This window comes from Perognathus longimembris, chromosome 15, assembly GCF_023159225.1.
Source record: "Perognathus longimembris pacificus isolate PPM17 chromosome 15, ASM2315922v1, whole genome shotgun sequence".
NCBI lineage: Eukaryota > Metazoa > Chordata > Mammalia > Rodentia > Heteromyidae > Perognathus > Perognathus longimembris.
This window is the reverse complement of record NC_063175.1, coordinates 1,385,549-1,400,749: the sequence shown is the minus strand read 5'-3', so window position 1 is coordinate 1,400,749 and position 15,201 is coordinate 1,385,549. Positions and strand designations below refer to the sequence as shown.

The 15,201-nt window shown below is 37.1% G+C and overlaps 1 protein-coding gene across 2 annotated transcripts in view; it reads left to right on the top strand.

Moving 5' to 3' along the window:
* Positions 1–14,169, top strand: part of Yes1 (YES proto-oncogene 1, Src family tyrosine kinase) — a 79,951-nt gene extending 65,782 nt beyond the window's left edge. For both annotated transcript variants that reach the window (XM_048363603.1, XM_048363602.1), the window contains exons 9-12: positions 2,281–2,357; positions 4,722–4,875; positions 8,253–8,384; positions 11,697–14,169. In XM_048363603.1, the coding sequence (XP_048219560.1) occupies positions 2,281–2,357; positions 4,722–4,875; positions 8,253–8,384; positions 11,697–11,905 (572 nt within the window). In that variant the 3' untranslated portion in view covers positions 11,906–14,169. The remainder of the gene's footprint in view (positions 1–2,280; positions 2,358–4,721; positions 4,876–8,252; positions 8,385–11,696) is intronic.
* The last annotated feature ends 1,032 nt before the right edge of the window (positions 14,170–15,201 follow it).

Below are 15,201 nucleotides of genomic sequence, written 5' to 3'. Positions count from 1 at the left end.
CCCCTCCCCCCACCCCCCCAAAAAAAAGTAAGCCTAATTTTACACATAGATTTTATTGCTAGTGCTTTCAGGATTTTTATACAGGAATCTGAAAAGAGGAAATGTGACACTTTATGGAAAAATGATTATTTTCAGTTTTTTCCAGAGGACATTACAAACTGGAAAGAAATTAAGCAGGCAGAATCTGTTTTGAAAATAAATTTGACTAAAGAAAATGGAAAGTAGTGAAGTGAAAAATTGTAAACATATGGAATTAAAATAGTAAAATGAGAAAGACTCATACAGAAAAGTAAGATAAAGTTAAAGGAATTCATTTCATATCATTTTCGTATAAGTACAGTCTCTGTACTCAGAACTTCTAGAGGCTTCCTTTTTTCACTACTATCAATGGAAGTTTCTCCATTCTTTTCAACCCAGATCTTGGGTGACAAAGTATTATTATTGCCAGAATAAAGAGTATAGTGATGATTTTCTTTATTTTTAGGCTAGTGGTACTTTAGAAGAGGAATCAATGTAATAGAATATGATAATTGACTGTATTTTACCCATTTTGAATCAGATGTCTTAAAATTTATCTATTGATGTTTTGAACCAGACTAGTTAAGTCACTGAATTATGTCATCCTCTCCAGTTTACTTTGACCAGTGAAGTAGTTCCACCTAGTGGTGATAGGAGCAATTACAAACTAGCAAACCAACTAACAGCTTTTTATTGGATAGCTAAAACATTCTGAATGTCCCAAAGTGCCTGTTATTCTTTAGAGGGAGTTTCTCTTGCAAACAACTGTCCAGTAAGCTTATTGGAAAGCGTACACTGAACGGACTAGAAGAGGAAAGAGTTGGGGGAGGAGGATACGGTAGACATTATAATTAAAATATTTATAGTATAAGAGATAAAATGGAAAAATGCTGATGGTTCATTTATCTCTGTATATTAATTTTAAGAACTATTTATTTGGGAAGGTTTAGTGGAATTCTTAGTGTTGGCAAGTAATTTAGGATTATTTCCAGGTGGAAGAATTTAAGTTACAGGTAACAAAAGTCTTTCTAATTATTCAGTTATTTAGCCATTAACCCCCTATAATCCATCCCAACTCATTGCTTCCTGTATTCTAACATAAACCCCACTGTTTGGATAAATTTTCTGTGTTGGTTTTGTTCTTGTTGTTTAGTTGTTTCATGATTTTTTTTTCCTTTATGTGGTGCTGAGGATCAAACTGAGGAACATGAAAGTGCAGAGTACTTGCTCTGCCACGAAGTCATACATAACCCAATCCTGCCCATGATTTATGTTATATTTTTCACCTGAAATTTGATTTTTCTGTCTCTTGACCAGTCTACCAATTATACTTCCTTGATTGGTATCCATTCCATAACCACACCACGTATTACATTTAGTTTTCATTTCTCCTTAGTCTCTTAATCTGGACCTGTTCCTCAGCCTTTGTTTTTCACATAGCATTGCTACTTTTTATGGTCCAAGTTCATGGTTTAAAGATTGGCTTTAATTGGGTTCATCTAATGTTTTCTCTTGACTAAGTTCAAGGTATACTTTTAACTGGTAATAGAAGCAACAACCAGACTTTGCATTCCTAGCCCTTTCACTTCATTACATTCATAGCACTTTGCTTGTTTCATGGTGCCTTCTGCTAAAATTGAGTTCAGTACTTCCACAGCAGCTAGTTTAGCCACCTCTGCATTGTTATAGTGATACCAGGATGGTCCCAGTTATCTGAATTCTTCATTCAGGTTGACTTAAAATAGGACTTAAAACTATATGTTTAAAGTCAAAATTAGAATCTTGATCAAAACAAGGGAAAAAGGGCTGGGGATATAGCCTAGTGGCAAGAGTGCCTGCCTCGGATACACGAGGCCCTAGGTTCGATTCCCCAGCACCACATATACAGAAAACGGCCAGAAGCGGCGCTGTGGCTCAAGTGGCAGAGTGCTAGCCTTGAGCGGGAAGAAGCCAGGGACAGTGCTCAGGCCCTGAGTCCAAGGCCCAGGACTGGCCAAAAAAAAAACAAAAAAAAAAACAAGGGAAAAAGGATGCTAATCAGGTGGTGTTTTTCTTGGGATAAGGGAGTTGTACATTTATTTCCTTTTTCTCCTGTGTTATCGAGAAGTTTTAGGTTTTCTTTATTTTCCAGAATCGTTCCTAACTTTCAAAGCTGCCAAGAAGTTTTTGTTGTTCAGTAGTTTGCTTGGAGATGGAAGATATATTTATTTCTATTTTAATATAAAATTTGCTTATTTTCCACAATAATCTTGTCTCTTACAGGGAGCTTATTAGATTTTCTTAAGGAAGGAGATGGAAAGTATTTGAAGCTTCCACAACTAGTCGATATGGCTGCTCAGGTATTTGCATATACATATATCAATATTAATTGAAAGTATATATCTACAATGTAGAATACATAGAGTAAATATGGAATCTTAACGGATCTGTAATAGATTATGTAGTGAAATAACGGAATTTTAGAAGAGGAAGAAACATTGTAGATAAGCAAGTGTGTTCTTCTGATACTACAGATAACAGTATCTGAAGACCAGAAGTCTCTGAAATTTGCATAGGTTTTTTTAGCAGCAGAACCAATCTTCACCAGCTGTAGAACTCTTACGCTGGTGCTATAGGATATATCACATGGTCTCTTAGAAAATGTTTCTACAAATAGGAAGTCTATATTCATATTTTAGCAGACAAATTTAAGAAAGTAAAGATAGATGAGTGTCATTTCAGAGAGAATTTATTGGATGTCTAAAGTATGTGCTCAATTTTTTATTACTATAGTACAAAATAAAAGTTTAAGATGGCAGTTTACAGTTAAGAATGAGCATTTGTATCTGGGCACCAGTGGCTCACTCCTGTAATCCTAACTACTCAGGAGGCTGAAATCTGAGGGTCTAGGTTCAAAACCAGCCCATTCAGGAAAGTCCATGAGACTCTTAAGTAAACTACTCAGAAAAAGGTGGAAGTGGTGCTGTGTCTCAAGTAGTAGAGCACTAGCTTTGAGCACAAAGAAGCTCAGGAGCAGCATCCAGGCCCAGAGTTCAAGCCCCAGGACTGGCAAAAGAAACAGTGAGCCTTTGTTTACTCTTCTAAGTTCAGTTTCTGTTACCATTGGTAGTAATGTTCAAGGGGCCTTTTATTGGTTTCATGTGATATGCTGGTTCTGCAACTCTTACTTCCCCTCACAAGTTCAGAGAAACTTTATGCTGAGAAACTTACTTATCAGACAAGGATATCCCATGCCTTCATTAAGTTCAAGGCTTTTAGACATTGAATGTTAGGGGAACCAGCACACCTCTTTTGTGTGCTTCTTAAAATTCTGTTGGGTTGTCTCTTTCCTTTTTCAGTCCTTTAATTGAATGTGAAAATTAGGCGGGAGATGTGCCTAAAATTCAAACCTCAGTATTGGGTGTAGGAGGGAAGAAGGGCACACACAGGTTGCTCATGCCTATAGTCTTAGCTATTCAGACAGTTGAGATCAGAGTATCAGGGATCAGAACCAACATTGGCAGATAATGTTTAAGATTCTTTTAACTTCAGTAGCCAGGAAAATGCCAGAAGTGAAGGGTTATGGCTTTATGGATAGAGCATCATAATCATTAAAGCCAAGAGAGATCATGAGGCTCTGCCTTTAAACTCCAGTATCTACCAAAAAAGTCATTTTCTTCAGCTGTACACAAACAAATTACTGGCCATATTTATGTGGCCTACACCATCAGTCACCATCTTCCACGGTGGCTAATACCTCTATCACCAATACATACAAAATTATGCCTGATATGGACCTTGGTGGGATTTTATCCAGAGGTTCTAAATAATCCCAGATGTTTTGTTTCTTTTGTTTTTCATGTTGGCCCTGGGGCTTCAACTGGTAGTTAATTGAAGATGAGAGCCTCTTGAGTTTGTCTACCTGGATTAGCTTTGAACCGTGATCCTCAGATTTAAACCTCCTGAGTAGTTAGGATTACAGACATGAGCTGCTCCCAGTTCCCGATTTTTTTTTTTTTGGTAGTACTAGAGATTTTATTTTAGTATTACAGAGGTTTTTAAAAAAAAAATTTTCCCCCAGACTATGTTTGTACTGTCTTTTTGTTGTTGTGTTGACTGTACTGAGGTTTGAATTCAGGTCCTGATGATTGCTAGGCTGGCACTGTACCACACAAGTTATGCCCCCTCCCACACCATGTCTCTCTGTCTCTCTCTGCCTGGGTGCTATCCTTGAGCTTTTTTGCTCAAGGCTAGTGCTCTACCACTTGAGCCCAAGTGCCACTTCTGGCTTTTTGGTGGTTAATTGGAGGAGATAAATCTCATGGACTTCCAAACTGATATCTTCAGATCTCAAGTCTCCCGAATAGTTAGGCATGAGCCACCCGTGCCTGCTTTTGCTGGTTATTTTTAAGATATAGCCTCGCTTCCACCTCAGGTGTGTGCTTGAGCTGCATAGCGGCCTCCCACATAGTTTTTAATGACAGATGTGTGTCAGTGTACCCTGCTGTGAGTTGAGGTCTTGAAAAGTTTTCTTCCCAGGCTGACCTTAAACTACAACCCACTCTTCTCTACTTCCCAAGATCTTCACTACTATATACCAATTTCCTGTTACTGTCATCTTTCAAAATAACAGATTTGTTTTTCAGTGTTATGTCTGACATTAAGAAAAATGGTTTCCTGCTTTCCTTTGTGTTATATGTTCAGTATTTTGTTTTCTTTCCAAGATTGCTGATGGTATGGCATATATTGAAAGAATGAACTATATTCACCGAGATCTTCGGGCTGCTAATATTCTTGTAGGAGAAAATCTTGTATGCAAAATAGCAGATTTTGGTTTAGCAAGATTAATTGAAGACAATGAATACACAGCAAGACAAGGTAAAATTACTTTCAGACTGTGGCTTTCTGATAGTTACTTCCTATAGGGAAGAACTTGACTGGGTATCTGTTGCATTATAAATACATCAAGTTATAGGGCTGAGGATATAGCTCTGTGGTAGAGTACTTGCTTAGCATGAAAAAGGCTCTAGATTTAGTTTGCAGCACCACAAAAAACAATAGCAAGTAGTAGTGCCCTCTTCTTCTAGCATGTCAGCAAATAAAAATTTCTATATTAATTCCTTTTTAAAAACAACTTCATAAAATCATTGCCCTAAGTCACAAATTCTCAATCATGGGTAATATATCTCTCCACCCCTAGGAGGCATGGAAAAATATCTAGAAATATTTTTGGTTGTGACAACTCTTACACTACTATTAGCTAAACATCATGTAAAGTACAGGCTAAACTCCCCGGCAGCACAGAAGAAATAGACTTAACCATGGCCATTAGGCCAGTATTGTCAAAGTTGATAAACCTTGATTTAGTACTACTTTGTTTTCAACTTCCTACATTCCCTACCTTGATACAGTTACCTCTAGCTAGAATGTCTCCTTCAGATCTTTTTGTTTTTTGTTTTGTTTTGTTGTTTTTGTTTTTTTTTTTTGCCAGTCCTGGGCTTGGACTCAGGGCCTGAGCACTGTCCCTGGCTTCCTTTTGCTCAAGGCTAGCACTCTGCCACCTGAGCCACAGCGCCACTTCTGGCCATTTTCTGTGTATGTGGTGCTGGGGAATTGAACCCAAGGCCTCATGTATACGAGGCAGGCACTCTTGCCACTAGGCCATATCCCCAGCCCATCCTTCAGATCTTTTTGTAAGCAAGTACTGCTATGCTAATCATTTATTCTACCACTTGAGCCACACAACCATGTCCCTTTTAACATTGGTTAAATGTAAGTTAAGTCTGTTATATCCTTCCTTACCTCTGCTTCCATTTGTCACTTACATGGCAGGAGCATACTATCACACCTAGATTATTGATTGAGATGGACTCTTGAGAACTTTTATGTCGAGGTTACCTTCAGACCACAATTGCCAATCTTTACCACCTAAGCAACTATGATGCAGGATTGCTTGAACCACTTTAATTTTCACTGCCCTCCTTCCCTCCCTCCCTCCCTCCCCCTCTCCCCCTCCCCCCCTCCTCCTTTCTGTCTCCTTTCTCCTTTCTTTTGAAATTTTGTAATGGTATTTGACACTCTGTGGTTATTTCTCTTCCATCACAATAGATTTTTGAATATGATAACATAAGTTATCAAAGTATAGAGCTTATTTGGGGAACATTTATTTTCATTTTCTGAACAACTGTACAAAATGATAGGGGACATTTCTTAGACCTTTGGCTCAGACAACTTTGTTGATCTTCTTACTAATCCACACATCTGGAATGCCTAAAGAGCACACTGCCTTAAGCCCACTCTGTGGGTATACTTGGGAATGTCAATAGTGTTTTTTCAGGTCACCATCTTGTTGATAGCAGAAAGGTCCATCTTCCCTCTACCCTTCTTTTCACAAGCCATTCTGCTGGGCCCAAGTTGGAAAAGCACTTGATGCTGCAGTTATGACTAAGGAAAGTTAAGACCCAAATACCTTTTTTCTTGCTTTCAATCCAGTGGTCATTTTTTCTCATGTGATAGGAAATCTGGATGTAACAAATCCAGGGCTGATGCAGACAATCAAAGAAGTCACAAAGGTAGGAATATGACTCCAGTGTCATATTCATTGTCACTTGCTTTCCTACTAAGCATGAGGCTGTGAGTTCAGTCTTCAGTATTTAAAAAAAAAAAAAAAGTTGATAGGAGAGTCCAGGACCATTGTGACTACTTTTCTGTACTTAGACTGTAGTTGCTACTCTTTTGTATTTATGACAGTGAAAACTCTATTTGGGAGTCTGAGATCAGAAGAAGAAAAAATCTTGGGGCTGGGAATATGGCCTAGTGGTAGAGTGCTTACCTTCCATATATGAAGCTCTGGGTTCGATTTCTCACCCACCACATATATAGAAAAAGCCAGAAGTGGCGCTGTGATTCAAGTGGTAGAGTGCTAGGCTTTAGCCAAAAGAAGCCAGGGACAGTGCTCAGGCTCTGAGTTCAAGCCCCAGGACTGACTGAAAATAAAATCTTAAGATGGAGTGGTATATGCCCATCATTCTAGCTATGAAGCGGCTAAGACTAGGAGGATCATGGTTTCAGTGCAGTCTGGACAAAAAAGTTGAGGAGACTCCATCTTGATGAAAAAAAAAATAGATAAGTGATGGAAAAAATTACCAGTAGCTCTTAGGACTCAACAGAGTATGTCTTTATCAACAATAATTAGCTATAGTTACTGAGTACCAAACTGTACTTCATAGCTATGGATGTTAGTCCTGATGGTGCATACTTACAATCACAGCGCTTAGGATGCTGACACAGGAAAATCTAGAATTTAAGGCTAGCCTGAGCTAACTAACAAGACCCTATCTCTGAAACAAAACAGTTTTGTTTGTTTTTATGGTTCTGAGGATTTGAACAGATGGTCTAGAATTTTGTAGGCAGGTGCTCTTCCACTTGGGCCATGCCTTCAGCCCTCCTTGTTTTTGTTATTTTTCTAATAGGGCCTCACATTTATATTCAGGTCAGCCTGCACTGTGATCTTTGTATTTATGCTTCCTACATAGCTGAGACAACAGTCATGTGATACTACCCAGTTTTACTTGTTGAAATGAGGGCTTGCTAACTTTTTGCTTGGGCTGGCTTTGAAACATAGTCCCTTTGATTTCTCCCGGGTCTCTGGGAGCACAGGAATAAGCTATCGTGTACTGACACTAAAAGTTAAAGTTATAGTTTGGGTTTTTTGTTTGTTTGTTTGGTTGGTTGGGGTTTTTTGTTTTTGTTTGTTTGTTTTTGGTTGTGGGGCTTGAACTCAGGGCCATGGGAGCTCAAACCTAGCGATCTACCACTTGAGCCACAATGTCACTTTCAGATTTTGAGTAGTTACTTGGAGATAAGAATCTTACAGGGCCCAAGCTGGCTTTGAACTACAATCCAGATCTCAGCCACCTGAATAGCTAGGATCACAGGTGTGAGCCACCAGCACCCAGCAGAGTTAAAAGATTTTATAATCCATATTTTTGCCTGTAGTGCCTCTACTTTCTACTTTGTTGGATGGTTTTCTTTTCCCACCAGCAACTTTCTTTTTAATATTACTGAATTTCTTAAAAGGAAGAACTGTAATTTAGCTTAGTATAAATTTTAGACATTTTCAACACATGTCATCTCGGTTTGAAGACATTGACACAACACATAAAGGGGACAGTGACCAATATAAACTCCTGCTTACACTATATTTACACAAATGGATTTTTTAAACCAAATTAAGATTCTTAATATTGTTTTAGGTGCAAAATTTCCAATTAAGTGGACGGCTCCTGAAGCTGCACTCTATGGCCGATTTACAATAAAGTCTGATGTGTGGTCATTTGGAATTCTACTGACAGAACTAGTAACAAAGGGGAGAGTTCCGTATCCAGGTAAGTGTGCGTTTAACTAGCTCTTGGTTATACTATCAGTGACTTTAGCAAAGTATATTGGAAACAGAAATGTAAGGAGTAGAAGTTTTTGTTCTCATTTTGACATGGGTGGACAGCAGACATTTGGAAACTGTAAATCTTTGAGGTAGTAAAACAAGCACACCTGGTATCTGTGTCCTATGTTCAACTCAGCTTTCTCCTTTAGGACTTATTCAGAAGGATTTTTTTTTTCTAGACTATTCTCTCAGATCAAAAGCATATCTTAACAGGATACTGGTGGCTCATGCCTGTAATCCTAGCTGCTCAGAAGCTGAAATCGGAGGATCCTGGTTTGAAGCCAGTGAAGTCTGTGAAACTTTTATCAGTTAGCCAGCAAAAAGCTGGAAGAGGAAAAATGACTCAAGTGGTAGAGTGACAGCCATAAGCAAAATTAAGCCAAGAAAGAGCTCTAGGCCCTGGGTTCAAACCTAGATTGCGCCTAAACCATTAGGCATGGTTTTACTCTACTGAACCTCTTTGTCCCCTTCCCCTGCTTCCCCTTACCTTATTGCCAGTCATTAAAGAAGAAAAGATACTACTACCTAGTCATCATTGTCTTTGATAACTGAAGAGGATTCACACAGATCTCTGATCCATCACTGCATGTTCTTACTCAGTTTGCTAGAATGATTTGTCTTATTTTGGGAAACTAACAAAATTTGGCAAATACAAACAAGAATGAAATGTTTAAATTGATGAACAAAGTGCTAAAAAGTTGTTATTTCTGGGATTCTTCCCATTAAGAAACTCGGAAGTTCTCTCATAGAAAATACTCTTTCTGAAGGTAGAACATTTCTAGTAGAGGCTCTTTCTACCAAATTTTACTTTTATAACTGGTAGCATGAAATAATGCTCATGAGCAGAAAATTCTGTAGGGCCATGTTTTGAGTGAAAGGGTTTATTAGCAATTAAAACTGAGTATGGCTCAGTGGTAAAGTATATGCTTGGTATGTGCAAATAAAGTATATGCTTGGTATGTGCAAGGCCCCCAGGTTCAGTTTCAGTGCATTAAAAAAATAAGAGTTAATTAGCAGTTGGAAGTTATTTTGTAGATTTGGGCTTAGGTTGATTAATCTTACCAGTCTTTTAAAATAATACTGAAGCACACAATAGAAGGAAAAAGACATGAGTGGAAAAAAACTTAATAAGCCCTCACGGAGTATTAATAATAGTACCTTGGTCCTTTTTTCTATCTAGCAACTTCTGGTTTGTATTTTTATGGTATAGAGATTTCATCCCCCCAAATATCTCAGAAACTTTCTCTAAAGTATTAGACTCCAAAGAAAGTCTTATTTAAAAAACTGTTTTGAGAAATCCCTTATTAATGATAAATACCATAACTAAAAATAAAAATAGTAATTTAATTCTTTGTACTGTATTTTTTTTCTTGCCAGTCCTGGGGCTTGAACTCAGGGCCTGAGCAATGTCCCTGGCTTCTTTTTGCTCAAGACTAGCACTCTTCCATTTGAGATATAGTATCACTTCTGGCTTTTTCTATGTATGTGGTGCTGAGGAATAGAACCCAGGGCTTCATGTATACGAGGCAAGCACTCTACCACAAGGTCATATTCCCAGCCCTTAGTACTGTTTTAATAGAACCATAACCTATGGAAAAATCTCAATGCTGACAGTTTAAGATGTGAGGATGGCTGGGAATGGTGGCTTAGTGGTAGAGTGCTTGCTTAGCATGCATGAAGCACTGGGTTTGATTCCTCAGTACTACATAAATGGAAAAGGCTGAAAGTAGCATTGTGGCTCAAGTAGTAGATTGTTAGCCTTGATCAAAAGAAGCTCTGAGACAGTGCCCAGCCCCTGAGTTCAAGCCTTCAAGACTGGAAAAACAAATCAAAAGTCAGGAGATAGGAGGGATAGCCTGACACGTCAGGAAAAGGGGGTATGGGAACTAGGAAAAGCTGTGAGTTTGCTGGCTCCCTGAAAATGTCTGGAGAACTTGAAGAACTTTTTGTCGACCTATGACAACCTAGGATGAGCCACCAGTGGCAGGGAAGGGAAGAATACAAAAGAAAGAAACAATGTAGGAACAAAGAATAGAGCTGGAATTTTTTTAAGGGTCAAATAGGTCATATTAGATAAGGAAATTTGTTTCAAAGAAAAGACTTAAAAGTTATATAGTTCATATACTCATTGAAAACAGGACTAGAATTCTTCCTGCTCTGAATTCCTTTTTAGGAAAGTTCATTCAACAGTCCCAATAGCTATACCCTTATGAACACATAAGATGATGCTAAGTGAAATGAACTCCATGTTATGGAAACGATTGTTATATCACAGTTGTAACTACTTTCAACGTCCCATATGTATCTGTAGCTTCTATTATTGATGATGTTCTTGTATCACCTTCCTGTGGTTATACCTACACTATCTCTGTAATCTTATCTGAGTATATTGAAAACCATGTATACTGGTATTAGAACTAGGAAATTGAAAGGGAATACCAAAATTGAGAGACACAGGGTAAAAAAAAGAAAAACAACTACAAAAGCAATACTTGCAAAACTGTTTAGTCTAAGTGAACCAACACCTCATGGGGGGAAAGGGAAAGGGGGAGCAGGGAGGGGGGTATGAGGGACGAGGTAACAAACAGTACAAGAAATGTATCCAATGCCTAACGTATGAAACTGTAACCTCTCTGTACATCAGTTTGATAATAAAAATTTGAAAAAAAAAAGTTCCTCAAACCTCATCTTGCCACCATTAACCCAAGTGAGGTTATATTGTTAAGTTGCAATATGAGAAAACATCATTATCTCAGAATTGTACTCGATACTCATTGGTATTAAAAATAAGAGTATTAAAACTAAAAGCTTGCTGGGTACTGGTGGCTCACGCTTGTAATCCTAGCTACTCAGGAAGCTGACATCTGAGAATTGTGGTTCAAAGTCAGCCCAGGAAGGAAAGTCTTATCTCCAGTTAACTACCAGAAAACTAAAGTAGCTCTGTGACTCAAGTGGTAGAGCACTAGCCTTAAGCTGAAGAACTATGGTACAGCCCCCAAGCCCAGAGTTCAAGCCCAATGACTGACAAAAAGAAAACCAAAAAAAACTAAACGCTTGGGTCAATTGAAAAAATTATTTAAAAAATTAAGTCTTTTCTCCTTCTCTGGATATACTCTTATATTTTAATTTTCTTTCTTGAAAGAATCTTCTTCATAAATAAACTCAGTATGCCTACAATCATTTAGTGCTTGGGAGACATACTGTGTTTGGCAGTGTTGAAGACCATTGTGTGTGATGTCTGACTTTTGTGTGTTAGGTATGGTAAACCGAGAAGTGCTGGAACAAGTGGAACGAGGGTACAGGATGCCCTGCCCGCAGGGCTGCCCAGAGTCCCTCCATGAATTGATGAATCTGTGTTGGAAGAAGGACCCTGATGAAAGACCAACATTTGACTATATTCAGTCCTTCTTGGAAGACTACTTCACTGCTACAGAGCCACAGTACCAGCCAGGAGAAAATTTATAATCCAAGTAGCCAGTTTTATATGGACAACTCTGCCAAAATGTAAAGAACTTGTGTAGAGTTCCTCACATCCAGGAATCCGAAAGAAGAAAATCTTCACTCTGCATGTTTTTAATGGTAAACTGGAATTCCAGATATGGTTGCACAAAACCACTTTTCCCTGTGTTAAATTCTAAAGTACCAATGATGAATTTTTCACCTTATTTCAGGGTCCAGAGAAAGTAGTTATTGATGGCAGTGTGAGTGAGAGCATGGTAAGAGAGCAGTAAGGCTACTGCTTATAATCATTTCTTTTTCCCTATGCTCACCGATATTAAAATTATTTATTTTTATTAGGAAAAACTTGAGAGGTAAAAATTTACACCACAGTAATATCTAAAATTAAGGGACTTCATGGGACCAAATAATTCCATTCCAGTTTTTTAAAAAGTGCTTGCATTTATTCTCAAAAGTTTTTTTTTTTAATGTTAAACAGCTAATATGCATTCTTAGCATATACTTTCCTTTGGTTTAAGGATGGGCCAAGGTTTTTCAAAGCCAAAAAAAATGATTATGAACAATTTCTAAACCTTGATTAAATGTTAGATCTCAGCAAGGGAATTTAAAAATATAACACACTGTACTCATACTTGTAGTATGGAACTGAAAAGTAGAAAAATATTTTCAGGCATTTTCTGATTAGTTCACTTCAGAATAGTAAAGCTAACTAGAAAGTTGAGTTAATCTTTTATACTGCTTCATTGATTTTTTTAAAAGGAAATATATAAATGAATTATACGGTCCAATCCATGGGGAAATATTGCATCTTTAGATAGCATGAAAACTAAGACCCAACATTTAAGCAGCTCATTTTTTTTAATGCCTGGTACTGTGAGATATTGCTAATGAGTCCTTATGGGAATGGGTGCCACAAATAGAAAACAACACCACATCAGGGACTTGAATGCACTTTTGCTAGTATTGAATATAGAGAGATGAAAATGTATTTAAAAGAAATAGGAGAGAAGAAAATGTGAAAGTTTTACAGATAGAGGGATGGAATATAGTGCTTAGTGTTGATGTCATAGGGTGACAAATAGCTTTGTTGGCACTCAAAACTCCTCAGCTGTTTTCTGAGAGTTTAATTAAGACAACTAATTTAACAAACACACTAAAGAGTGCTAATCTCAAAATAGTGAAGCGAAGGCTTCACACTAAACAGCTTTTATACAAAACCTTTGTAAAACTGCAGTTTTCAAATCCATTTGAATCTTCATATACTTTTAAACTATTCTAGATGGGTGTCATTTACCCCTTAAGAATATATTGATTTAGAAAGGAAAATGTATTCTGAATAATAGTGCTAATTTTAGGGGGGAGCAGTTTTTGCCCACTTGGAATTCAGAAGTGAAATATACAAAATAAGACTGGTGTTTCTGGCTTAGAAAAAAATTCCAAATGTGGATTTGAATAGCTGCAGTACTGGTTTAAGAATTTAGCAAAGGAAAAACTAAATCTGATTAAAAAGTCTAGTATTTATGTTTTAAAATATCTTATTTTATAGTCAAAGTTTTTTAAACATATGAGGCTTCCATATTTCAACTTAGAATTTTAACTGTAGCACTGATTTTTTTTTATTATTAAATTTAGAATTCTTTGCCATGGGATATATGTTCCAGTTCAAACAATTTTAAATGTAACAAATGAACTTCATGCAAGTTGGCAACAGTTCCAGTATCAAAAATAATAGATCCTTCTTTTTTCCTATAACCTGTTTAGTGTTGCACCCTCTCCCAGAGGGTCTCCTATGAAGAGTGCCATCATTATTGCCCGTACTGTCTACAACTGTGACATGAGTGTTCAAAGGGCTTTACAATCAACTATGATATGGTAGATTTTCTAAGCATTTTAAAAAAGGTAACAAAATCATGTTCATGTACTAATTCTGATTATTAAATCCTTAGTTTTTTTAACTGAATGAAGCAGTTCCTTATAATAGTGATTGCATTGGAAGGGTAAAACACTAACTTAATGTGTATTAGGTTTGTATTTTTTAATTGCCAAGAACAATGAACTGTTTTGTACATTTGAAGATTGTTTTCCAACAATTTTGTTTTTTATTGTCTAAATGTGGAACTTAACCCTTACCAAAAACATTGGCAAAAATAGCCATCTAGCACACACTTTTTTTTAAACGAATAATGAATGGTAGGCTAAAATGTATTATTTTTATAAAGTATTGTAATATTGTTTTGTGGATAATTGAAATAAAATTCTTGTTAAATGCACTTATTTTTCAGTTGCTATTCATATTCTCATTCTCTCTCTCTGTGTCTCTCTGTCTCTGTCTGTCTCTCTCTCTCTCTCTCTCTCTCTCTCTTTCTCTCTCTCTCGTTGTAGGGCTTGAACTCAGTGCCTGGGCACTATCCCTGAGCTCTTTTGCTCAAGGCTAGCACTCTACCACTTTGAGCCACACACCTCCTCTTCTGGTTAATTGGAGTTAAGAATCTCATGGACTGTCCTGCCCGAGCTAGCTTCAAACTGTGATCCTCAGAACACAGCCTCCTGTGTAGCTAGAATTACAGGTGTGAGCCACCAATACCCCAACCTCATTTGTTTTTTTTAAAACTTGATATATTGTGACATTTTTCTTCTATTGGGAAAAAATGTTCAGTTATTTGTAACTCTTGAGCAGAGTTAAATGAATTCTTTATTAAATTTAGAACACTATCAACCTTTTCATTTGTGGTTAATTTTCCATGTCTTTTTTTATAAAGTATTTTATTTTTCTAATTACGTCAGAAAATAGTCATTGTATCACACAGAAACATCATGCATTGAATGAATCTTTTCACAGAGAACCTGTGTGAAGACACAAAATAGAACAGCCACTTTTGATCAAAAGGGACTTAATTTCTTTTTTTTTCATTTCAATAAGCATTATTTTATTTTTCAAATTTTTATTATCAAACTGGGACTTAATTTCTTAAAACTGCAAATATGTGAGCCACATCTCTGTGCTTTACAATTCATTTGTTATAGGTTTAATGAAAATAAAATTGTTACTAAATTTTAAATAGCCAAAGCATATATGATTTTGCAGTACTGTAATTTGTTAATTCCTTTGTACTGTGATATCATCTGAAATGGTTCATCCTTTTCCTGATTTCTGAAAATTAGTATTTGCAGTATCCTGATCACCCAGGACTTGCACTCAGTCAATCGGGCTAGGAGTCTTTATTTAGCTGTGCACAGTGTCTGCTCTCCACCATCGGGATGGTAAAGAACAGCAATGAGCCACTGCAGGGCTGGGTTTTTAA